The 27,964-nt window shown below is 34.3% G+C and overlaps 1 protein-coding gene across 2 annotated transcripts; it reads left to right on the plus strand.

Annotated features, from left to right (window-relative positions):
• Positions 1 to 696: 696 nt before the first annotated feature.
• On the plus strand, positions 697 to 25,911 carry LOC120627564 (progestin and adipoQ receptor family member 3). Of its 2 annotated transcripts, XM_039895568.1 has the most exons (8): positions 728 to 745; positions 892 to 1,004; positions 2,322 to 2,542; positions 3,150 to 3,306; positions 12,788 to 12,940; positions 19,884 to 20,072; positions 20,226 to 20,294; positions 23,147 to 25,911. In XM_039895568.1, the coding sequence occupies exons 2-8, from the start codon at positions 933 to 935 to the stop codon at positions 23,309 to 23,311; spliced, it is 1,026 nt and encodes a 341-aa protein (XP_039751502.1). In that variant the 5' UTR covers positions 728 to 745; positions 892 to 932; the 3' UTR covers positions 23,312 to 25,911. The 2 variants fall into 2 exon arrangements, with proteins under 2 accessions (XP_039751501.1, XP_039751502.1); XM_039895567.1 differs by having other exon boundaries at positions 697 to 1,004.
• Positions 25,912 to 27,964: the final 2,053 nt, after the last annotated feature.

Raw genomic sequence — 27,964 nt, forward strand, 5'->3', positions numbered from 1 at the left:
ATTAAATTAGGATGGCGCCACATTTGCATCAGGGTAACTCTTAAAAGAAGCGCCAAATATAAATACCGTACTATTTACTGTTTACGAAATAAAATCACTCTAAACGCACGTTTGGTTATAATAAATCTGTAAGGTTATATTTACCACAATATTTTGTACAACGTAAGTTGTTGAAATTCTCAATAATTAACTACTTTAGTCGATAATGACATTAAATTTTTTAACTCGGCATACTTCAATTCATCTACGATTGCTACATTCATACCATACCCTGTGCATCCACCAGCGCCATTGTGGAGGATTTTTGAACTGTTATTTAGCGCAACAACTGGACACTTTTTCAACTTTTCTCCCATATAAGATGACTCTCCTTACCTCTACCCTCCATAGTGTAGAGGTAGTTGAGAACAATAATCACAGATATAGATAATCTTATAGAATATAGATAATAATGTATTCGATACAAAGAGTATGCAAGCATTTACCTCTATATTATCATACTCTTTGCAAGCATAATTGGTGGTAGTCTGTTACAATAACATCGGTTTTCCTTTACTCAGTCTACGGCGATGACAGTATTCCTATGGTTTTCATGACGCTGTCACTGTCAATGTCAATTCAAAAGCACGTCACAGTCAAGATATTAAGTTGAAATGTCACTTGAAACTTCAGTGGTCAGTTAGATACTGTGGTCAGATAGTTCAGCGCGGCATGTTTGGTTACAAAGTAACTAACGCCGCGAGTGGTAAATATTAATTATTAAGATTAATAATTATTAAAGTAAGATTTGTGATTCGATAACCGAAATTCGGTGTCTTACTTGCAGAGCAAAATATTATCTGTGATAGTTAGTGTTAATGTGAAATTATAAATTTATTTTTGTTTGTATAGTAGTTGTGGAAAGTAGAGTATCGTAATTTATTTTTTAAATAATGACTCTTACTATGACGAGAAAAGTTAGCGAATGCCAGGCTGAGACTGTCCAGTTTATGCCAATACAAAAAGTAAGTTATCACTACACAAATTATCAACAATTTAAAATTCAATACAAAAAACTCCCTCTGTTTATTACGTACCCAGCTTTGTATGTTTGTGCGCGTACTTTTCAGAAACTGATGTGTCGGTGGAACATTAGTTTAAAATATGAAGTAGCCAAATCATAGGAGATAGAAATAGAAAGAATTCTACAGTAACTTTATCGCTTTCATTTAAATCCAGTAAATAATTGAGTTATTTTTTGTCATTCATTATACAGTAATATATCTTTCAGTAATTTAGGCGTGTTTTGCTATGATCATAATATAGTGGCCAATAGAGGCTATCCACCTTATTCTACAAGAATTTTTGGGTGTTTAATATGATTAAGGTTAAACTATTAAATGAGCTTTTGTCAGTAAAGCTCTCATGTGGCATGATTTCTGTTGACTTAATTGAGAGTTAATCCATATCCGTTTATCCATCATCCAGAGAATTTGAACTTAACATTAACAATATAATAATAAATTAGATTGATGATGTTATATACCTATTATATATTTATGAAAAGGTTAGGGTACCAAAGGTGGCCTTGTTGCTTTGCAGAAATAACTGTTGGAAAACCTTTTAAGATTTTATATATATAAATAAATAAAAGAAAGTTAAACTGTTTGAAAAACTTATATTAATGAATATTGTAAGAGTCTAAATAATTTCACAGTCTATTTCTGTCCCACATTGGGCGCTGGGCTCAGCCTCTCATAGAAAAAACAGTTTTATAACATAGATGCACAACGCTGCTTCAATGCAGGTGGGTGGGCTTCAAACTTTTATATCAAGTGATAACCGGGACCAACAGCTTTACATGCACTCTGAGGATGGGGGATGAATTTTTTACCTCTGGGCTGGTACTGAAAATGCTTTAACAGGAAATACACAATACACAACACGGAAGGAAAGCCAAACTTTATCCACCACTTATTACTCAAATATAATTATATTAACCAAAATCTTTTAGAGCTTTTTAATACAGAGCTTATCTTGGGCAGTATTACTGCCATGCTTTTTTCTGCCAAGCAGCATTTCTGTATTCCAGGTGTTCCAGTCTTAAGGATGTAGTTGCTGGTGCAATTACCTGCACAGAAGCCTGCAAAGTCAAAGACCCATCAAGCTTCTGACTTAAATGTAGTTGCTTAGCCGTACGAATTTATTGATTTGCATTGACATAGCAAGAGTACAAAACATTTTTTTAATTCATCAGTAACATTTTATTAAACCTTTAAATGTTTGTTTTAAATATTATAAATACATTTTTATTACATTCTCCTAAATGTCCCTTGTTACAGCTGGAAGATGACTGTATGCAGGAAAAAGAGTTTAGCAGTAATAAATTACTGAAGAGAGGAAAAAAACTAGAAAACAACAACAATCTGACAAAAGAGGACGTAGAATACATAAACTTTAGGAAACTCCTCAAATATGAAGAAGCTCCAGAGTATTTGCAGCATAACCCTTATATCCGAGATGGCTATAGAAAATTACTGCCTACCAGATTGTGTTGGGAGAGGTAAGATATTGAATTATTCATGTTTTAATTCATAGTCAACTCATAGTTTGCCTGTTAATGATGTGTACCTATAATTTCTGGTAAGTAACATTTTCATACACTAAATTATCCCTTATCCTATATATATATAAAATAAACACTATTAAAATTTATTTAGGCCTATCCCACTATATTAAAATAAATAGAAGAAGAAGAAGAAACACTTTATTACATGTAAAAACACAGGAAAAGAAACATTAGTATACAGTAAACAATGTAAACATACAAAGGTGGCCTTATTGCTGCAAGCAATCTCTTACAGGCAACCTCTGTAGAGAGGGAAATGAAAACAAAAGGGCTTACAGCATGATAATGGGATAGTGCCAAGAGTGTTTTAATATATACATAAATACCAAAAATTTATATTGTATACAAATACAGAATAAGATAATTTCAATAAATAAACGTAATATATAAATATAAAATATACATAAATAAAATAGGTTGTAAATTAGCTAATGTAAATAAGCTACTTACTGATTTTACTGATACTGTTACTTCAAATATGTTACAAACTCAATTTTACAGGGTTAGATTTCTGAATTCACATCTTTAAAATTCTTTCCAGCGTATTCTGGTGGACGAACGAAACTATGAACATATGGACGCATATTTTCGGCTTCTTTCTTCTGCTGTTCTTAACTATCAACGATCTCGTCATCATCAACATCCACGCGACAGTGACCGACAAGACAGTCGCGGCAATATTGTTTTCCTGTTTTCTCGTAAGTAATATTTATTTATTTTGTTTAACTGGAGAAGAGAAGAATTTATTTATCACATAATATGACTACTACTATTATTTAACAGTTTAATATATTATCACATGACCCGCCCCGGAACCGCTTTTAATTCATCTACTCGTAATTTGGTTCTGGTTACCGGTTAAATGCATTTTTCTTTGTTTAAACGGTTCGTATTGTGCGTTTTCTATGCAACCGAAATCATATTGGTTCTTCTTCTTTTTCTGTCTAACTCCCATTGGTTGCCGCTAGCAACAGTAGCAGTTTATTTGCTGGAAATACTGTAGCATCTTCTGGTTGTACTATATAATATACTTTTCGAAAAGGTTGCTACGTTCACAGCCTACTTTTATGCAAGAACGCGGGGCTACGTTCCCCGTAGGCGCTCGCACTAGGATGCCTAGTGTTTTTACTGTTGAATGGTTTTATTAGCACTCGAGAATGGTTAATTCGTGGGAGTCTGTTTCCAGGGCATGAGTGTGAAGTAGTTAAATAAATAAATATACCAGTAGCTTGTGTTAAGGGTAGGTACTAAGATGACTTATGAATAATATACATAAATACTTATAATATAAAGATAAATACCCAGACACTGAAAAACATTTATGTTCATCACACATTTTCCAGTTGTGGGAATCGAACCCACGGCCTTGGACTCAGAAAGCAGGGTCGCTGCCCACTGCGACAATCGGCCGTGGCAGTTGCCATAGGTTTGTAGGGTTAGTTGCGCTAGGCTTTTGGGTATTCCGCAGACTGGCTCAGAGTCTATTTGCTTCTCCATAGCGTCTACTTTTGCATGATCATCGGTATTTTCATCACCGATGATCCCCTCATGTCCTGATTACGTTGGTTACTGGAATAGGTAATTAAGAGAACAATTCGAGTTAAATTATCCTAAATATACCATATATTTGTATATGCGACAAGTTAATTCAAAACGTGATGCATTTATTACTGAGCAGCATAATAACGCCCCACTTCTTCAAACATTTCTTTTGTTTGGACTAGCTGGCATATAGTGTTATTACAGGTCCTTTTTTTTATATGTATCGCTCTGAGCAGACACAAATTCTCCATAATAAAATGTTTATTGAATATGGGAGGAGACCACCAATAAAAAGTAAAACATAGGAACACTTGATATAATTGCTCCTAAACTTTCATTTTAATTTTGCAAGTCACTTTTACTGTGACTGACATTCGAAGATCGAAAGCGAACGGGCTCTGCGAGGTACCGCCAATTTTCTAACTCCAGGCTGGTACTGAGAATTCTTCAACAGAAAACCTAAACAAGATTTGGCTTACCCGGATACGAACCGAGGAACCCTCGTGAACCATATATAGTTAAACAAGCTTAACATTACACCAATGTTTCTGATGGGAGGCGTCAGCCGTGGCTAGTTACAATTCTATCGACAAAGACGTGCCGCTAAGCGATTTAGCATCCGGGTACGTTGTCGTGTAGAGACAGAATATGGACTTAATATAAATGCCATACTCCCTAACAGGCTAGCCCGCTACCATCTTAGACTGCATCATACCATCAGGTGAGATTCAGTCACGGGCTAACTCGAAGTGAAATAAAGCGTGTAAAAATAACAATGAACGAGGCACAAATCGAGGCCATAACCGGTCATCGTCGTAAGTCGTAAGTCTTACGGTCTAGAGGTTTATACACGATCACAGTGGGATGGCGGACGTGTTTAAATTCTGACTTTAAACTAAGAGTTTCGTGACATGACCCGTTTCTATTTCAGTATGCAACATTACAATTTGTTTTTTTTTTGCATATTCACAATTTTTCAAGCTTTTTAAAAATTCATCACAATTTAATTTTATATTTTTATCAGTGTTCGTACCTACGCTTTAAGAAGACATCATCATCAATTAGTAAATAAGAAAAATTTAAACCACCGCATACTCAGTAGTATTTTATATTTATATTATTTTAAAAATAGGAAGACGTACTTCAAATTTTCGTCAAAGGCAACTTGTGGAATTTTTCTATAGATTTTTTACTGAATCGTGTTTTTAGTTTTTCTAATCCTAAGGTTGCCTGGCAGAGATCGCTACTTAGCGATAAGGCCGACTTTTGTATCCTACTACCTCCTTGAAATGCTGTTCTTTTTATAATTTTCTGATCTTGATGTGGAGTATAAATAAAAAATAGCGGAAAACCATTGAGCCAGAAATATGGCCAAGAATAATATCTTTTTTTCTTGTCAAGAACTACAAAGGTTTTATTAATTAATTATTTATGGCGTTCTATAAACCACATTTAGCAGCACTGAGCGGCATAAATAAAGATAGATAACTCAAATGCATACAAAGATACCTAGGTAACCCAGTAGCGGCCAACTAAAAGGTACGAAGGGTCTCTCAGAATGAGAAAGGTTTCGGCCGTAGTCCACCACGTTGGCTAAGTGCGGATTGGCGGACTTAACACGCTTTTGAGAACTTTATGAAGAACTAATACCAGGCGTGCCACGATGTTTTTTGTTTACTTAATTGCCAGGGATCTAACTCGCCCCCGAAATGAAAGCTGAAGTCTTAACCACGACTCTATCACCGCTTGGTATCAAAGATTAACAAAATATTCACAAATTCTTTATTTTGTGACCGGAATCATAATCATATAAAACTTTATACTCTATACGAAGCACTCGGTTCAGACTCGGTTATTAGAAAATAAGGTTATTTGAACTATAAAATAAATTTAAAAAACGTGTTGCTTTTTAAATTTTTGTCTGTATTGTGTATACTAAGACTTTCACGAGCAGGTGGAGGGATTTCTGCAGAATGTTATGTGTGACCACTTCACACACACACACACATACACAAGTGTAAATTTGATGTTGAAGCTAATGTTAAAGTCATTACAATTCGTTAGGGTTTTCACTCTTTTTTGTAGGTTATTTGAAACTGAAATATACGTTTTACGTATTTACGTTACTTGACATACTTAATCGTTTCGATAAATAGTTTAAAATCTTTTAAAATGAGCTTGTATAATTCTGACTTCCATAATTATTATTATAAATTTGTTTCGTCTTAACAACAGTCCAATGTCTTCTATTCATGTTTAATAGTTTGGTGCATTATAAGCATCCCATGTCGAGCAAAAACGGCGCGGTGCGCTATTAATTCAATCAATTGCAGTCTTTAGTTGTACCAGAATTTGTTCAAATTCAATGTTTTACTTATTTATCACTGGTGTAGTAAATAAACATCAATTATTTAGAATATTGTTACTGTCAATTGGATAAATTAGAGGGGCTGTCGTAAAAACCATTTTTATTTATTTAAATGTTTAGTATGGTAGAAACTATAGCTGTATAACTATTGATCGATTAAAATCTATTTGCGATTAGCCTACATATCCTCAATTATGATATCAATATCAATAGATTGAATCTCAAGCAAAAGATATGATAATAATAATTTATTATTTTGTGTGGTGTTGATAATTTTTATATGACAAAAGCCTTGATGTTATGCAAAATGCGGATACAAAATACGTTTCATTTTCATTAAACGTGCCAATAAATATTTATAACTTTTATTTTTTTGCTGCCAGTTGCCCGTGACTTCGTCCGCAGTGGTTATAGGATAAAGTTGTCGTTCTTCATCAATCGCGTCCAAACGTGTCTATTTCCAGAATGAGAAGGGTTTAGGCAGTTGTCCACTCTAGCCAAGTGTTGATTGGTAGACTTCTCACGCCTTTGAGAACGTTATGGAAAACTTACAGGCATGCAGGTTTCCTAACAAGGTTTTTCTTTACCGACCGAACTCGGTCCCTCCGAAATGAAAGCCGTAGTCGAAACCACTGGGTTATCAACGCTTCTTTCATTTGTCATTAGGATATCCTAGTTATCTAGCACCAACAAATGCAGCACTAAAGGTTATAGCTGTTCCATCTTATACACAATATTGACTGACAACTAATGTTACAAAATATGAGCTCGGTACTTTAACACCATTCGTCGTCGTCTCGAAAGCGAAGCCTCATGTCACACCCGCCTCGCCTGCCCGCTTTAGTGAAAGTTTGCCATTTTGCTTAGCCGAAACATGATAAAATAATGTAACTACATTCACATTAAAAGATAAGCTATACCAGCAACTATGTCCAAGTAGTATTTCTGATTTCCGTTGAACTAAAAAACAAAAATAGAATTTGTTTACTTGCGTCTTTATTATTTCTGTCTTTAGTAGAAGAGTTGCGTTGCTTTCCAGCTATAAAGCGAATATTCTTGAATAAAAATGTCACGCAATTTAATAACTTTACAACCAGTGTGGTAACCTTAAAGTATAACCTATTTAATGATTTCCGTGTGCGTCAATAAAAATAAAAACAAAGTAACAAATTTATTTACATACCGATAAAATTTTGTGCATATTTGTATGCCAGAGTTAATCTGATATTGTGTTACTCAAGGTTTTAAAATAGTCAAAATACATACATAATATATTATAGTCCTTGCATACGCTAGCATAGATTATATTATCTACTTCTAATATCCAAGCCTTTAAAATAAAGATACCTATTTATATTTATTTTTGCGTGGCAAATTTCAAGAAATTCATAATTCTAATTTTACACGAATAAACATAAAAAGGTTTAAATTTCTAATGTAAGTAGTTGATAAGAAAGCAAAATTGTAATCTATATATTTAGTCTTTTTGGTTATAACACTTTGCTTCCCATTGACAATTTTTTTTTTTAAATTTTACATGAACTCTATTCCATATTTTTGAAAATGTAGGAACTATATATTAATAAAAAGCTTTATAAATAAATAACTAAATTTAAGGTTTTTTACATGTATTATCATCATTTCAACCGATTGAAGTCTGGACACTATGTCTAGCAGTGGACTTTAATCCTGAAATTCAATACGGTTGAAAGAGTTCCGTGGTCTTTCTGTCTCCGAAATTCCATCAGATCTATATGAAATTTGACTAGGACCATTTCGGAATAAAAAAATGATCTTGAAAATCCGTCTTTGTATGACGGATTTTACGTCCGTCCTAAAAAAAACATCTGAACATTCAGTAATGAGATAAAAAACAAGGATATCTTAGTCAGTTGATAGTTCACGTGTCATTGACTTGGTGTGTACCTGCTTTCACACAACTGAAGCACTGACCATTGGAACTTTCACTGTCAATGGGACCTAAAGGCTGAAGATAATGACACAAATGTCGCACCTCCCCATTTAAGTTGTGTCACTTTTCGGTAGAGAATATTGAAAAAGATGAATTCCAGGTCTACAACTAATTACAAAAGTAATAACGAAAATGATAACCTGAAATTATCACATTGCGATTATCGAAATTATTAGGTACTGTTAGCTCCATTAAATATCAGATTGCATTCATTTATTTTAGAACTATAAACAATAATAAAAACCATTGGTTATATTCAGTATTTTAAAAAGGGTTTGATTCCTCTGCGCGAGTTTCCAAAGCAGCATAGCGTGGGCAGTAGACATTTTTCTTCCCGGGGAAAGGATTAAAATGTATCTTCGCTCATAGCTTTATCAACTCTCTGAACATTGGCGCCAAGTGCAAATAATATTCAAATAATATAACGTATAATTAGAATTATAAACAGGGGTAAACTTCTACTATTCCCTGTGGCAAGGCTTTACTAGGTGGACACGTTAATATTATTCCTTGATAGGGGAAAAATCGGGGTCATAATTTTTGTCTCATGCCCACGGTAGCCATGCTGAAGACACCTAATTGCTAACGTCCTAACTGCTATCAGCGCAAGATGCTGTTTCTTCTTTCCTCAGACTCTTATTAATTTTATTTTTATAAATAAATGCTGCATTTTACATAGTTACAACCTTAGTTATAGATAATTCCAATAAGCCAGTTTTTAGGTTAATATTGGTGGTGCACTACAGAACTGCGGTTGCTGAAGCAGCGCCCTGAACGCATTATTAAATTATCACTAGAGGATGCCAGCAGCTTCATTAGCGTATTGAATTTTTGAGATCCCGTGGGATTATTTTGCCGCGGTGCCTACGAAAAAAGCCAGCTACAAGTAGTTATTTGAAAAAGCTGTGCAACCCGTACTTGCACTTGATTTTCAATTAAAATAAAAATACCAATTTCGGTGGATACAAGTAGAGAAATAAACTGTTCATATTCTTTCATATAAACATACGTTCACCATTACACTCGTCGGGACTAGGTAGTACTCCGAAAACTGTCAAATTCATGTTTCTTATTTTATCCAAAAAGCTTAAATTTATTTTCATACAGAATTTTCCTTCCCCTGGCTATCAAGATTTCTAAGAAATCCTTTCTTAAAACAATTTTGGGATGCGTAAAGAAAATGCTTATAATATTTTTTTGTATTTTTAAACTAAAATTAAACCTATAATTTTAAGCTTCAGAGTACATCAGCAAACTTATGCATGCGTCATTGAGCGTGCGAGCTTTTATGTGAAGTGGTTTGCACTTTCACTGTCAATGGTACGGTAACTATTGTAAGATGAAATTGTATTTGTTGTAAGAACCTGTTAAGCACCTTCCCTTTGTATGATTTGGACTTAAAATAACTACCTATGCGATCAAATTTTTAAATGGCTATAAGTTCTAGCAATTGTTGTTTATGATAATATTCTTTATATATATATAATATTCGTGAAGTTGCAGGCAGATCGGGATTTCATTTATTTGAATGTATTTATTTATTCATTAGACACACCAGCAATTAATTGTAACTACATTCATAAAAATTTAATTATGTGTTAGGATTAAAAATTTCGAATTTCCTTAGAAATCATTCAAACTACGATTCTCATAAAACATTTTAGCTGGTGGTTTGGTGGTCTAAATTTCGTAAGAACTTATTTTCATTATTTTTCTTATCTCTATTTAGAAAAATATATAATATAATATCGCATACCTATTTATGTAGCATACCTATGTACCTTCCTATGACATAGAAATCGTATAATCTTAAGACGAGGTGTAGGTATTGCATAAATCTTGTTTGCGCATTGAGGTATTACGTTAGGTATACCTACCTATTTCATACGAATAAATAGCGAGGAAGTAGGCATAAAAAGTAGTGTGATATGGCCTAGATGCAACAGCTCTCGCGAAATTGGACTGTAGGTACGTGGTACAACGTTTATAATTAAACGGATGCATTGATCAGACATCGTTGATTCGGACAAACTGATATGTACACAAGAAAATTTAAATAGAAGACCCTGGTTGAATACCGGAAAACGCTAAGTTGAAGAAGAAGGTTGTGTACATACAAGGTGTTATGGCATTAACTCATACCTCCTGGGTACGGTTTCCGCAGATAATCACTACCTATTACGTCGATTGGTGACGCCCTATCATTACTAAGTCCGAGTAAATTCTTTTGGATTTTAGCGGACGGTAGCTACTCATTTTTAAAGATCTTAAATGGGCTTTTTTTAAATATATGTTCAACTTAACCCGCTCACGGTATCTGGCTTAACAAATCAAGCTTTGACCACTTAATACACATGGCAGTATCACCATTTCGTAAATTAGGTAAGGCAGCAGCAACACTGGTGCAGTCAGTCAGTGGCGTACACAGGGTCTTCGGCCAGGGTATGCATAAATGCAGAAATATGGCATAAAATGGAAAAAATATTAAGTTATATAAAATAATTTGGTTAGGCAGTTATTTTGTGAATTAATGAAGTGCACGCCACTGCAGTCAGTCTAGCTCTGCGATATCACCATCGTTGTGTACAAATCTGCCTTTTTGGTAACAAAAATACGCCATCTAGTGTGGTGCTATCTAGTTGTATGGGCAAGTGTTTGAACGGAATTAATTTAACAGGTCTAAACTCATCATTATTATTAAACCATATAAATGTCTTATTCCTTGCTCATTACTCGTTATTGAGGTATACATTGTAAAGCTGAAATAATCCACACTGGTCACTGCCCCATTTGCTGGTCAGCAGACTAGGTCTATTTATTTTTTACTTAATACTTAAAATTAGTACAATGAAAATAACACAAGCACGAATTAAGTAGCCGCTAATAAATCGAACAAATTGACAGCAAACTTATAACTTAATTATGAAACTTTAGAATATAGGCTTGAAAGAAAAAAAGAACATATTTTTGATAAGTAGATAATGTTAATAAGAGAAGACCCTTATTAACAATATCCATCAAAGTGGATATATGAAAACATAAGTAATACTTTTACGTAGAACAATTAGAAGTTAGAATTTAGAATAAAGATGTAAAAGTAAAAATAAGTATGTAAATAAGCATGTCTATAAAAGTAAAACTATTGCTATCCTTTTATTACTATTCCAAGGGGAACACTTTTTCTTGTTAATAGATGCTAGTAGATGAGGGCAGTAACACACAAATAAAACATATGGAAAGTTTTTATGATTAAATTATTTTTAAATTCTAATTTAATTACCTTGGAATTGTAGGCAAGCAATCCATTGTTTTGATTTTAAATATTCAAGCTGGGGAGCGTGCGTGACTAAAAATAATATTACTCTTCTATGCCTAATTATTATCTCTTTAACACTGACATTGAACTTGAACAGATATATCTTACAGTTCTTTGACCGACTAGGCAATTGATATAACTTCTTAAAAAAACTGTATGTTAAGTCCATATTTGTTAATAGCAAAAAAATTTGCCTGGGCACGTTTTAGAGGCCTTTCTCTTCCAAATGTTTAAACATTATATATTTTTTGTCACTTAATGACATAGATTTATGAAAAGCAAACGGCTCCGCGTCTTTATAAAGAGCAACTGCTAAACTTCGAGATGCCAAATTTTTCTTAGTACATTCTATTGTTTTCAGAGTCTTACAGACTTTATCGTTTACTTTTTGTTTATGCCTTCAAAGTGACCACCTAAAATAAAGTTTGCATTTGTATTTGTAACCGTAAAATACTCTGCGATAAAAGAGAATTTTAAATTACGAAGCGGACATCATGGAAGGTTTCACATTATTAAATAACCGGTTTGCGATGTTAGATAGTAGCTTACGTACGTCACTCTATAATTTGTTGATAAACAGACGCAAATGTATCCACGTTACAGTAAAGACATGATTCGATTGAATTCCATTGCATTTTACTTACAGACGATTAGCGTTTTGTTCAGTAGTTATTGAGATTTAGGTTATTGTCTTCCACAGTTGATGTGGTGTGGTGTGGTAACTTGTAGACCTTGATGCACCCTCCGCACCTTGTAATTAGTATAATGATTAAAGTAATAAGAAAAATGATAAAATATATTTTTTTAACGAAACTAGTTTGTTTTTTTAATTTGTAATGAATATTTCTATGATTAATAATCATTATGAGTTTTACCTATGCGTGACGACCATCTTTTTTTTAATATAATTTTGTAATTATTGTTATAAATCATATATAAATGAGACCAATAGTATTATTTATCCATATTATATGTTTACAGGTATGCATGGCGCTGTCGGCGTTATACCACACGTTCTCGTGTCGCTCCGAGCACGATTACAACACGTTCCTCATGTACGATCTCTTCGGCATCGCGCTCTCCCTGCTTGCGATATACACTTCCGGCGTATACTACGCGTTCTGGTGCCATCATGTAAGTTACCTCTAATTATCTTTTTGTTATACTTTCTATACATATAATATCAAACATTTCTACAAAATTAACTGAAATCCCTGGTTTAATTAAAAAAAACTGATTTGCCGTAAAAATGCTTCATATATTATTCATATATTATTGTTAGTTTATTGTAAGATTTAGTATCTTATGGAATAACAAAATGATTAAATACTTAAAATAAAAAAACTAGCGATTCACATTTAATTTTAACGCTGTGATAGTTGCGGGCTTTGAAAACGGCTCTTGGCTCATGACGAAATAAGGGCGTCGGCTACTTCAAAGATTCGGCACATACCGTACACCCGCAGTGTTTTATATGTTTAGTATTTTGATCATTTTCAGCTTCTATATAGTTAATAGATAGGCGTAGTGCCTATCTATTAACTATATGGTCATATATTTTCTGATGCAGACGAAGGAAGGAGTGTGGGTGTCGACAAATGTTTCATGATACTTTTTTCAGAGTAATAATTGACGGTCCAAGCAGATGGCCCACCTGGTGGTAAGTGGAAAAACGTGGCCCGTAAACAGAGCATCACTTCACGGGGCACGCAAGGGGCACGTCCTGCTACATGTCGCCCTGTGTCCATCAATTTCAGTCGTAGATGTTAAGCCTTATATGCCTATAATTACATTCACATTCGACGGTTCGATTCCCACTACTGGAAATTTTTTGTGTGATGAGGATGAATGTTTTTCAGTGTCAGGGTGTTTATATGCAGTGGCGTGCACTGGGTTTTTGACCAGGGTATGCATAAAGAAGGAAGGTGCCATAAAATGGAAAAATCCTTCGCATTTATGAGTCATATAAAAATTTCAGGGTATGCAGTGCTTTTGTGCATGTATTGAGTGCACGCCACTGTTTATATGTATATTCTAAGTATTTATGTATGTTATTCATAAAAATATTCATCAGTCATCTTAGTACCCATAACACAAGCTACGCTTACTTTGGGGCTAGATGGCGATGTGTTTATTGTCGTAGTATATTTATTTATAGTATATTTATAATTACATAGCCAACCACGCCCTTCAGACGGAAACACAGTATTGCAACAATGGTGCTGAGCGGCAAAAATACGCATGGCAGTACGACTTCCCAAGCAGGGCTAGCACGCGCAGGAATTAATTATATATAATATAAATTATATATATATTATATATAATATAAATTATATCCCCCGATTATATCCCCTAATAAGGGATATAATTAACGTGACCACCTGCTAAAGCACGGGAACATGAAATAGGAGAAGTTTACCCCCGTTTATTATTACACATATATTATTTGGATATTATTTCCACTTGAGCGCCAATGCTCTGATAGTTGATAAATGTGTGGGAGTAGGTAAATTGATATCCTTTCCCCGGGGATATAATTGTCTCCTGCCCATGCTAGCAGTGCTGACGAGCTTAGCCTCAAATAGCTCTACTATTTATATTTAGAATAAAGTTATTTGATTTATAAATCAACTAGCGTACCCAGCCCGCTTTGCCGGGCTAGATTTTGCTTTATTTTATTTTATTTAAACAATAAACATACATCATTAAATTTTTAATTTAAGTCTCATAATATATTAAATCCTTTATTTCTCTCCGTATTCATTCTCGTCTATTCTCTTCTCGACCGGGTGAAGATCATTATCTACACCCATGTACACCCAACAATAGAATATCATCATGGTAAATAAAAGCTGTATTTGATAGCTTGAAAGTTCAAAAATAGGAGTGCTCCGATCGTCACCAAACTTTACAGGATTACTCGCCAGGTTAATCCGTAGATTCCCTGAAAGTTTCATCGGTCCAGCCGTTTCGGAGCCTATAGGAAACATACCCACACACTTTCTCTTTTATATATATAGATTCAGGTGTAAAAACCCAACAAGAGGTGGTTTTATGTTAAAGAAAAAAAATACCTATGCTAATAAGAAATTAATTGTCTACTTATGTTAATGGCGCTGGGCGTGAATTGACTTCGAATTAATTTTCTGTCATAATTAGTTCGACGTACCTATATATATAAAATTCGTTGGTTGGTACCTACTGGACATAAAGAAAATTATTATCTTACCAGCTTCTTAACTGGACGGCCTATTGGCGCAGTGGACAGCGACCCTGCTTTCTGAGTCCAAGGCCGTGGTTCCTTTGTTTGAAATTTTTTCCACACTTTGGGTTACATTATCGAAGTTTTCATACGGGTCCCTAATTTTTTGAATATATTCTATTGTTCATCAGGGATAACGTAGGATTCTAATAGTGGAAGATTGATCGGTAACGCTATTTCGGAAGTAAAGGCTCGATATTTTAGTTTTAATACGATAATAATTGATCTTATATCAATGTGGATGTATCATGCATATTCAATTAGAATCTTAATTACTATACCAATTTTATAAATTTAATTTGCATATAAAAATTTTTCGGAACGAGAGTCGCAGGTTCAAACCCCGCCAGGTTTTTAGCTATCTCGGCCTGAGCGCTTTTCCAATTTAGCTACGGCTCTCCTACCATCGATGCCGAAATTAGTATTATGCCTTTTACATCAATCTTATAGCGACTTTAGCGTCATCTAGAAGGTTACAGTTTCGATCTACTTTTTCAAAGGTCCATATTACAATGAGACACGATTGAAACAAGAGATGACACACTGCTTTTTTATAATTTTATAATTTTTTCGGTTCCGAATTTTTTTTATATGCACTTTAAATTTATAAAATTGATAATTCCTAAAAGTGTAGGTAAAAACACTAATAAAAAATTATAAAACTATACCAATCTTGAGATGTAGAGATAACAATATGTGTCCACAGTTTAACGTGCTCTCCGAGGCATAGAGGGAAAGTCTCTAAAGAGAAAGACTCCCTAGATAGTGGGAAAGTTTTGTTACCAATTAAATAACCAATTAAGGTACGCTTAACCAATGTAATTGTAGATCTTTCGTAATAATTATATTACCATAATATCATATTTAGCAAGGTTTTTATAAGGATTTTTTTCCCAGATGGTGCAAACTTGATCCTATTACTGAGCGCCCGCTGTCCGTCCGTCCGTCTATCTATCTATCAGCGGGTTGTTTCTCAAGCTCTAGAAATAAGGATAGATATTTGTTCACAATGACAGTATAGTCATAGTCATAGTATATATATAGTTCGAGTCGAACTCGTGCACGTAGAAAATAAAAATCATAACTGTATGGGAGCCCTGTTAATTAATTATTTTATTATATTTTTTAGTATTTATCATAAGAGCTTAGCTCCAAGTTGAAATAGATAGATACCCACTGGTTACTAAGACAGATACGCACAAAAAGAAACAAATTTACTTTTTTATTAAAAAAAATATATATTTTCAACTATCGTTTAACAAAGAATTAAAAAAAAAAACTAGTAACATCGATGATGATTTCTTATGAAATTGAATTAGTACCTACTACTCTTTAAACTCATTAATTGCTATCCTACTGGGTTGTCTGGAAGAGATTGCTAAAGCAATTAGAACTCCTTTGTGGCATACCATAGATTTATCGATGTAAAGCGTCGAACTGGCGAAGTGACACGACGTCACGTCGTCGCCGCGCCGCCGCAACCGTCGTGTTGACCGGCCGTTAATCGATATGTTAATATTGCTACATCCAACACGTATCGATTCTTAACGTCGTAATCATGGTCGTATAAGCAATCGGCATTCACGATATTTTGTCATATCAAGCGAATCGATATTTCGTTTAGCGAAGCATAGCGCGTAGCCGAGTTTTTGTAGCATGGCGTAATTATATGTTTTCTATGAGCTCTTACCTCAGATCAAATACGTTGGACTTAACATGACTTAGATTTCACCTCCTCCGGAATTGTTATTGAAATAATTGTGTTGGCAGGTACGCAATGTTATTATTTTAGCTTTCAACTTTGGTTTACCTACTTAGAAATAAATGTATGTAATGTAATATAGATTAACGACTACTAATACATTTTGGTATACTATCTATCTGTAGATACACTTCATTGTATACATAATAATGGCTCACACCGGGTTTTCAGGAAGCGATTGCTAAAGCAATCTAAAGCAATAAGCCCTCCTATGCATACCAATTGTTAATAAAATATTTTGTATTTATTTCCTTTGCAACGAATATATGTAGGTATCTTCTGCCTGTGGATACACTTTCCATACTACATTTTTTAAATCGCTGTATCCATGTTATCTGGTTGTGGTCGGGAGTTTTCCTATTAAAAACTAGTTAAGTACCTATCTAACCTTAATTTATGTATACGATCACTTTAAAATAATATTGGTGTCATTTTGAATTGCACGCAGGTTGCACGCGAGTAAAAGTTAAATCATGGAAGCACCAGTGAAAGGCAAAAATCTCTCCTATCTTTCGTCTCTGCCTCACCTCATTATTGTAGCTTTCATACTCGTGACAATTAGGGTTTATTAGCGTGTTAATTTTGGGACCACAGGTAAAAAAAACTTGTAACATTTATTGTTTAGAAACTTCGAAGCAAGGTCATATTTAACTGCTATTAGCAGGTGTTGGTGAAAATAACCGGACACGCCGGTTAAACATGCTCTTCGAGACATGAAAGATGGGTCAAGTTAATGCTTGAAATCATACACAGATAGTTTTCAACTTGGGTTTAGTTGCTCAACTAGTGCTACCGCTGAAGAGAACGTTAAGCCATTTCCATTTATTACCGGTAACATATGGTATTAACTCCGCCAGACTGTATTGGTGCAGCGAGGAGGAGCAAAGCTCTAAATCCATCAAAGGAAAAGGCCTGTGGTCAGCATTGGGACATTCATAGAAACTCAAACACTGCTTACATACTTTCATATATACATACATTCATATATAAATTCATACAGACGCAGACCCAGACACACACACACATACACACACACACACACACACACACACACAAAGACTCTTCGGCTTCACGAGAATCTTGTGTGTCTAAATATCACTTACTTCTGCGATGAAGGAAACAAGGTGTGTGGAGTCGACTAATCTGCACTATACCCTTCTCATTGTGGGAACTCAAACATCGAAGTTATCTATTCCATTTTACCTAAAATTACTAATGTTGTTGTCGGCCGATTACGAACCATCCGGTCGATTGTTGAGTAACATTCAACGAACTATTGCGTTACCGTTACCACTTCTTCTACGCCATTGACCTTCCTTATGCGTGTTCTAGCAAAACCTTTGTGGCTTTAGTTCGTTAAATCAACTTAAGAAATCCTAATCCTAACTATAACATTATAAATGCTAAATTGCAAATTTTTTGTTTGTCCTTTCTGATAAAACATACACCAACCGTGTACCTACACGACTATTATTTTAGAATAGTTTCTCGAACAAACATTTCACTTCATACCATATAGCAGATGACAGTAATTATTTTATCTCTAATGTTCTAAGCGTTCACTAAAATGTGTAAATGCGAAAAAGTTTGTGAGCAACATTCCGCCGGTGTAAAGTGAGTGTGACTGTTATTGGACACAATGCACTGGATACAATTATGGCTGAATGAGGATTCAGTATATATTTTCGAAAATCATACTAGTAGGTCAGTTTTCAGTATCGAAGTTTATACATAAATAACTAACCAGCCGATCGGTAACATTGTCCGATAGCATTTATATGTGACGAGCGGTAACGCAATAGAGCCAAGGTCTTGAGCAAAATGATCCATTATACTCCACTTCGCAGCCATTGATCGTTTGTGTTGCAATACGAGAACACATCCGCAGTTTGTATGTTCGTTGTTAGAAAATTGACACTGCTTTGTCCTTTGCATGTCCGATGACATGTTAACTAAGCTTCATTGGGACAAAGACATGTGCATTGAAAACATTTACTTATGATGATTTTCAAAAAAGAGAAAGAAAATTATACAGTTTACCTCTAGCCTGTAAGGTTGGCTTAATTTATTTATTCATTTATTGTTATTTTACTAGAACGAACCAAGCCTAATTACACAAATTAAATTATATTATTAAATAAATTAATTTTAACACTATATAAATAAAACAAATTTGAATACTTGACTAATTAAATTAACATTATTATGTCTAATGTCATAGATAAAATAAATGTGATTTGACTGCCTTTAAGCATAGTTATCAAAGTATATATTTTTAACCCGTGAAATATATTGGCATATATTTCACGGGTTAAAAATATCTTATGTCCAATGAGATGTAAGCTATCTCAGTACAATATTTCGCCAACATTGGTAAAGCTATGATGTCGTGCATAGATAACAAATGCTACTTATTACAAAATCCCTCAAAAATATTTTATGGGTAGCTCGAAGAGCCCGTAAAAATATCCTTCCCATATCCATCTCCTTAGCCTAGTGGTTAAGGCTCCGGCTTTCCTTTAGTGGAGACCGCGTTCGATCCCCGGCACGCACCACTGACTTTTCGGAGTTATGTGCGTTTTAATTCAAGCAATTTAAATATCACTTGCTTTAACGGTCAAAAACATCGCGAAGAAACCTGCATGCCTAAGAGTTTTCCATAATGTTTTCAACGGTGTGGCCAGCGTGGTAGACTACGGCCTAAACCCTTGGCATTCTAAGAAGACACCCGTGCCATGTCGTGGGCTGGTAATGAGTCGATGATGAAAATGATGATGATGATATCCATCTCCAGGATGCAAGTTATATACGTGCCAAATTTTATTACGATTGATTCCGTGGTTAAGTCAAACAAACAAATAATCATATACCTTCTCATTCTGGCAGGAGACCCCTGTCTTGCATTGAGCTCATAAAGGGTTGGTTAAGACGATTATGATGATGACTATCTTATATTCCAAAATGCGCCTATTCATAAGATTTGATTATGGGAATTTTTGGCCCACCTTATTTTTCCTGGAAAGATTCTTAATTTTTTATGTTTTTATTTCCAGGAATGGAAAACGTTCTACATGATATCAGTAACGCTGATCTTCGCCGTGGCGATGGTGCTGCAAATTCCCCGGCTACAGGTGCCGTACCTCGTGAAGATGTGCGTGTTTATAGGCTGGGCGGCGTACGGCGTTTTGCCCACGTTACACTGGACGTATGTCATGGGAGGCTTTGATAACCCCATGGTGCAGGTTAGTAATTATTCACAAGATATATCTATAAGGTAGTTTGGTCAGTAGGAAGTTTCTACACAGACAGAACGACAAATTATATAAAGCATATTTTTGGGCATATATAGAGTTAACAATACAAATTATAAAATAGTTTTTACTATGTTGTTTCAGATATTCTTCCCAAGGGTGATAGGGATGTATGTCATCAGTGGGACTGCCTTTGCGATTTACGCCTTCAAGGTAATTTTACAAAATTATTTTTTAATTATAATTTATAATTATTATTATTAATATAAATTGATTTTACTTTTATGGTAAATTTTTTTCCTGGGCATCGATTAAATCTTGTATGTAACTGTACGTACGTTAGCCTTTTTGACTCAGATTAACATTACGTAACAGTTGCATAAATAGCCATTAGAAATAAACTAGAACAAAAGAAGGAAGAAAGAAAATACATTTATTCCTATAATGTGTTACAAGCGGTGCAACTGACTGTCTGTCTGAAACCAGACAGAAACGGTTTTTAGCTCAGCATATGCCATGCATTATAAAGACATGCTTAGCGCTGATTTTCACCTGAGACCGTCGTTGTCGTTACAGCATGTAAAATAGAAAAATAAGTATATAATTAATAATAAAAAGACAGCAGTAATAAAAGCAGCAAACATATTGTTTATCCGAAGAAAAAAAATCCTTACTAAAATTATAAATAGAAAAGTCAAAGTCAAAGTCAAAAATATCTTTATTCAAGTAGGCCCACAGGTGGCACTTTTGATGCGTACATAAGAACCACACGGTAGTGAGATGATGGCGATAACCACATTCGTAAACTTAAAACTAAAGCTACGAGGGTTCTAAACGCGTCCTGGTCTAAGAAGAAGCCCACAACAAACTTAGCCGGGTGTTTTTTTTTGTTATCACCATCTCACAATGTCATTTTAAACTATTAGAAGAGCAACCTGGTTAGAGCAATAATTTACACCCAAGCTTTTTTATCGTTTACGTAGTCCTTTATACTATAATAGGACTTTTCTATAAGCTTACGTTTAATACAAACTTTGAACTTTTTAAGAGACATCTCCAAGATGACAATTGGTAGTTTATTGTAGAATTGTATGCAATTTCCTTTAAACGAATTATTAATTTTATGTAACCTAGTATATTGCACTGTAAGTTTATTCTTAAAAGTTTACCTGTCCCGCCTTAAGTTACTTGAAAGGACGGAGAATAACATAGGCTACTTTTTATCCCAGAAAAACAAACGATTACCACGGGATTTGTAAAAAGCCGTAATAAACGGATGATGGACGCGGACAACAGCTAGTTAGTTACTTATAAATATTAAACGATAATCTCAGGATTGGGCTGGGATCTATTAATGAATGAATGATAGAATGAATGAATCTATTTTTATTGCACCACAAAAAGAAACTAAAAAGTATAACAGAACAACGTATACAATTTGGCGGCCTTATATATCATAGCGATTTTTTCCAGGCCAGTATTTAATGGCGGATAAAACAAATACAGAAAATAGATAGTTGGTGCATATAGACACCCGTTAAAAAAATCATTACTTAAATAAATATACTCAAAACTTATACTAAATATATGTTGTATTAGTTTGTATAAATGTTGCTCATGTAAATACAAATAAATAAATATGTAACTACCAATATAAATATAATGTATATAAATGATATTTACTTAAAAAATCTATCTGGCCAAAAGCCACTCTGCAATCTGTGCACAGTATCATAAGAATTTATATTTCTAGGTTTTTGCCTACGTTTACGCGGCTAAGTTTTAGTGAATCCAAATACAGCGTAGGAGGCGCCGGATTAGACAGGGGCCGGACTACCGGGGGTCCACTATAGTAGTAAATTTAATGATTCTTTTCTTTCCGCGAGTGTCATATGAGCCGACTAACGACTCTTTGCTACTCATCATCATCATCATTTCAACCAATTGACGTCGAATGCTGGACATAGGTATTTTGTAGCCAGTTCCACAATCCACGGTCCTGGGCCGCTTGCCTCCAGCGGCTCCCAGCGACTCGTCTGATGTCATCTGTCCACCTCGTTGGGGGCTTACCTGCGTTTACCATTGCGGGGTCGCAAATTTTAGCACCTTAAGACCCCAACGTCCATCGGTTCTCCGAGCTATGTGTCCTGCCTAGGGTTCATGATTTCTCGAGCTTTTAAATTTCTCGGGTCTCGAGAATTCTCGAGGCTAATTTCTCGAGTCTTCTCGGGTTGTCGAGAAATTTACATTCACGTACGTTTTCTCATATTATTTGGTTCCAATAACGTCAACAAATTCAGTGGTTTTTCTCTCAAATAAAAGTATCAAATTAATCATAAAACTTTTATTGATTATATTCCAAAATATTAATCTTAATAAGCTAATTAACTTTTAAAAAAAAAATACAGAAATTATATTATTTAAACTTATAATTATAATGACAGCACCATTTTTTGCTGGTTATTTAGAACTTATGAACAAAATTATCTTCTATTAAACTAAACAGAAAATCAACATGAAATAAAACGTTAATATCTTAACTTATAATTAAATCACAATCACAGCACCATTTTTGGCTGGTTATTTAGAACTTACAAACAAAAATAGCTTCTATTAAACTAAACAAAAAAATCAACATGAAAGAAAACGTTAATATCTATAACGAAACATGATTTCTCGACTTTTCTCGAGCTTGATTTCCCGGGAACAAAGCCCAACGATTTCCCGGGAATTCTCGGCTCGAGAATTCCCGGGAATGAACCCTAGTCCTGCCCATTGCCACTTCAGCTTCGCGACTCTCTGAGCTATGTCGGTAACTCTAGTTCTTCTGCAGATCTCCTCATTTCTGAGAGATACTCCTAGCATCGTCCCGTTCTTATCTACCACCGACTGCGATCACCAACGCGTGGTGGTCCTTGAGTCCAGCAGTGGATTGTTGTAGGTACTAAAGATGAAAGCGGTTGCAAAGTTCAACGTGGTTTATTAGTATTCCGAAACGTGCAGGAGAACTCCAAAGCTCGTTCGAGAGAACCTGGAGCATAAATAACTATTCTTGTATCTTCCAGGTACCAGAGCGCTGGTTCCCGGGTAAGGTGGACTACATCGGACACTCCCACCAGTGGTGGCACGTGTTAGTGCTGGGCGCATTGTACTACTGGCACAACTCCGCCATGATCTACGTGCAATACCGTATGAACCATGGCTGTGCTAACACCATGAGGATATTCTAGGAATCCCTACCGATATTATTAATGCGAAAGTGTCCTTCGTTTGTCCTTCCTAAATGTCCTAATTAAGCCGCCAAACAACTTGATTTCTGGCATAGAGTTAGTTAAAAGGACCGAGTGTAACATATACTTTCCCAAAAAAAACGGGTTTCCACGGAATTTGTAAAAAAACTATAAACGCGGACGAAGAATGCGGGCAATAGCTAGTAATTTTATATAGGCTAGTAATTAAATTAATTATTATGCTCTCTCGAAACGCCACGTCGTCCTATTAACAATGTAGGATCTAAAATGATCTTCAAGACACTTATCTTTCAAGAAATTCTCTGTAACAGCCCGACGTTGTATCTTGACGTTTTCCAGCCCTTAAAGTTGTCGATCAGTAAATTAAACTTAAAGCCCGCATTGGAGAAGCGTGGTGGATCGATTTTTGAATTCCGTCTCCGATGAGTGATGTGGCATGTGACCATAGTTTGAGGATTATGATGACGATAAAAATTGTTTCGAAGGATCATAAATTTTGGAATGGATTTCATCTCCTCATTAATTTCTATATTAATAATGATTGATAAATATCATAATGTAAGCATTATGATAATGCAATATATATAATTTAGTTTACTTATTTAAAAATATAAAGCAAAATTTCAGATTCTACGTTGTTGATAGTTCATGGCGAAATATTCGGCCGTATTTCAATACGAGTTTGGGAGTTGTGTTTAAAATAGAATACTCTGAAATACTGGTCAAAACGTTTAAACATTACCTACTAAAGCATTCCAGACTCTATATTGTCCAATTCAGCAACTTTGTCTACAAGTTTTGAACCGGTCGTCTTAAATTTGTCAGCGACAGTTGTACATCCGTCGCGAATTTTGTATGGAGATGACAGGTTTACAGCAATAAACAACGGTCACAAAAGTTACTGAATGGGAGCTAGAAAATAATTTGATGTAGTTCGATTTCAATTTTAAATACACTATGGGCCTGTTTCACAACCTCCTGATAGCCTTTAACAGCGCCATCTAGTTAGAATACTGAGAACCGAGGCAAAAACAGGTTTAAAGATATTTATACACCTGACATTGGCTTATCTGTATAAAGCCAGAACAAAGAAAAAAAAAAAAAAGACACACGGCGCTTACATGGAAACAAGAAATTAATAAGAGCAATATATAAGTGTCGATCGTAATACCTACTGTTTTACAAAAAGTAATTGTTTACTCATTTAATGTATTTAAATTTAACGTTTTCTCAATATTAGTATTGGAATTCTGTTAAATTTATTCATGAGTTAATGTTTATTGTGTGATTGTGAAACAGTAACTTTTGAAAATAGAGTAAAACTTTGGCCCTTAAAAATACGTTATTTACTGCTCTCTCACTCTATATTCAGTTTATCACGGTCATTTAAATATAGAAAGAATAAATTTCATAGAAGTTCCTAATACGAGAATATACTGAAAACCGATGCATTGTTTGTTGTTGGGAATCCAAAAAAATGCACTATAAATGAAATGGACCAAAGTGATTTATGTCACAAAATAGATACATGACCAATGTTATTTAATGGTAAGTAAAGTCTTGCTCAATATAAGTAATTATATTATTATATTATAAATTGTTATGTTAAGTGTTTTTCTATTCTTGTTGGTCAAGTTACTCTTTTGCAATGGTGGTGTTAGATTGAAATGCCAATATAATTTCTAATGTAATGTCATCCTCTCGGCCTATGTATTTCGGCGAGCTAGGGAGTGCAGAGCTAGGAATATATTTTGGTTTTTTCAGTTATTAGGTTTCATAAGGTTTGGTTGACATTTTATTTCCCACATGTGACAATTTGTGGCTCACTTGTACAGATAACGCCAAATTATGACGAATTACCGCTATTTGTGACCGTGTTAGAAATGTTACCTTTGTTATAATTTGAAATATGTACAAAAACATTTGTAAATTTTGTAGAACAAAGTAGTAGTACCAATAAAATGTTATTGGCGTATCGAACTGGACCATTTTAAACAATTTAAAAAATAATCGCTAACTTTTGACAGATTTCTTCTAACTCTACACTCCATTGTTAAAATGTTGCGCCTTAAGTATAGATAAATATAAATATGAATATTAAAGTATGTTTTTAAATTAGTTAAACAATCAAGTTCGCTAAAATATATAAAAACTATTAAAAAAAAAAACAGATTTCCTCAAGAAAGTATGTTTTTGTTTTTGTTTTATCCGGTTGTCGTTCTATTCGATGGATAGAGTTTTAGGTATCCGGGAAATCTTAACTCGAAGCGAATCTTCAAAAAAAATTATTATAAAGGTAAAATTTTGGAATGAGTTTTGTTACGATTCCATAGAAAAGTTAGTCTATATAAAAGAAATAAAAGTTGCACTCAAGTCGTATTGTATTTCGTAGAATTGTATTTCGTATTTATGCTCTTACAGATATTTTAAAACGAATTCCAAAATAACTATAATCTAAAATAACTTAATTTTTTATTGTTTTGTTAAACGTACTTTAGTATAATAACTAATTTTATTCATAGATCTGATATTACTTATAGCATTTATTAATTATTTTGATGTCTGTGATGTTTTTTTTTATATTTCTACTTTCTTACATGGGATAACAAATGGATTATCAATGATGAAAAATAAAATTCTTTTAAAAATGTTTCGTTTTTCTTAGATCAAAAATAAATAAATATCTTAAATTTAAGAAAACATATCTTCAAAGAAGACAAGACTTATAATAAAAAAATCGTTAACAGTGTAAAACCTCTATATAATAAAATGGTTTTTCCTTTGGAGAGTCATTGCACCACCTACCATTGATTTAGTAGTTACTATGTACGAGCTATCTACCTATTTATTATACACCACTCTGGTCGAAATACTGGTTTCTTAACTCAGAGGAACACAGATTAGTGTATTTATATATTAATATTATGATCAAATAAACACAAACAACGAACAAGACACAACGAACGAGTATACAAGCTACACATTTCGTGCTATGGATTGTAGTCTATGGTTGTATTTCTAAAAAAAAAAACCTATTTAACGCCATCTAGTGCTGAGTAGTAAAATTAATACAAACTTGAAACGTAGTACCTATACTCAGTAATAGATGGAACAAAGCGTTTAGAAACATTTTAGTTGGGTTGCAATAAAAAGCGGGAAAAATTTAATAATTTTCAAAATTTAGTAATAAATATTGCTAGTCTGAAATGCCTTAACTATTTAACTTCAATAATCTTGAAAATAGAAAGCAGGTCTGATTGGATGCACAGCTGATGTCGAAATCCTAATAGAGTAAGAAATATCAAAAATGAGGACTTTCTGATTCCTCCTTAAAAAATTGTTTCTTTATGTATGTAACATGTTTTAAATTCCTACGTTATAAAACATTTTGTATATTCTATCCTATTATGTAATAATGTAACGAGGTATAAAAAGTCAGTGAGTTGTTACTGCTCTTAGCGATCAAAGCCGTACCCGTATAGGGTATGATTTTTTAGACCACACACATTTAATTAATTACTAAGCGATACGTTGGTTTTTAGGTGTACTTGCAACTTTTTGAACTTGACATCTTAATCTTATGCGATCATAATATTACGTTTTTTTTTATTTTTTAGAAATCATCATGATGATCATCATTTCACCCTGCGGTACACGGTCCACTGCTGAACATAGGTTTTTCCCACAACGCGCCCCTCAACAGGTCTTCGGCTTTTCTCATCCACCCACTCCCCTTCACTCTCTTCTTTTTAACTCCATCATGCTACGCATAGATTTTACGTTTTCCTCTGTAGGAGTTTCCTGGTCCAAGCATGGCTTGCTCATTGCCATTTTAACTTGCTGATGGTTTGGGTTTGCTAGCTTTATTTTCTGGAAATAGCTACTACTAAATAAATACTCGAAAATAATTATAAAAAATTAAACGCAAAATGTTATGTTTCAAAAACTTTGTGCCTTTTTGTCATATTTCATCATCATCACGATCCCATTACCGGCCAACTTCAGGGTACGGGTCTCCTCTCTGGATGAGATGGGTTTAGGCCGTAGTCTGTCACACTGGCCAAGTGCGGATTGGTAGACTTCACTCGCCGTTGAGAACATTATGTAGAACTCTGAGGCATGCAGGTTTCTTTACCATGATTTCCTTAACCGTTTAAAGCATGTGATTGTTACAGTAAATTTGTAAAGTGGGTAAAAAATTAAACTTTTGATATTCAGGACATTGTGTTCGTGGGTATTTTGATATAAATGCGACTGCATTATCGATGCACCTCAGTCCTACATGGACTCGAACGATGCAAAGATACCTCCTTGTGTCTAAGTAGTTTATCATGATAATTAAATTGCTTACATTGAAAACGCACATAACTCCGAAAAGTCACTGGTGCGTGTCGGGACTCAAAACGGGCACCACGAAAGGAAAGCCGATGCTATACCCACTAGTCTATCACCGCTTCATGTCATATGTAAAAGAATTGACCTCTGGATTGAATCAACTATCTGGAAGAATTGAATGGATCTACTCAGGTGGACCTACTTAAGAACACTTGAAAAAAAAAGCCCTTTGTATACGTTGTATTTTACCCGTTTCGTTATACTCTAGGTTTATTTATTCTCACTGCTTACAAAGTA

The sequence above is a fragment of the Pararge aegeria genome, chromosome 11 (assembly GCF_905163445.1).
Source record: "Pararge aegeria chromosome 11, ilParAegt1.1, whole genome shotgun sequence".
NCBI lineage: Eukaryota > Metazoa > Arthropoda > Insecta > Lepidoptera > Nymphalidae > Pararge > Pararge aegeria.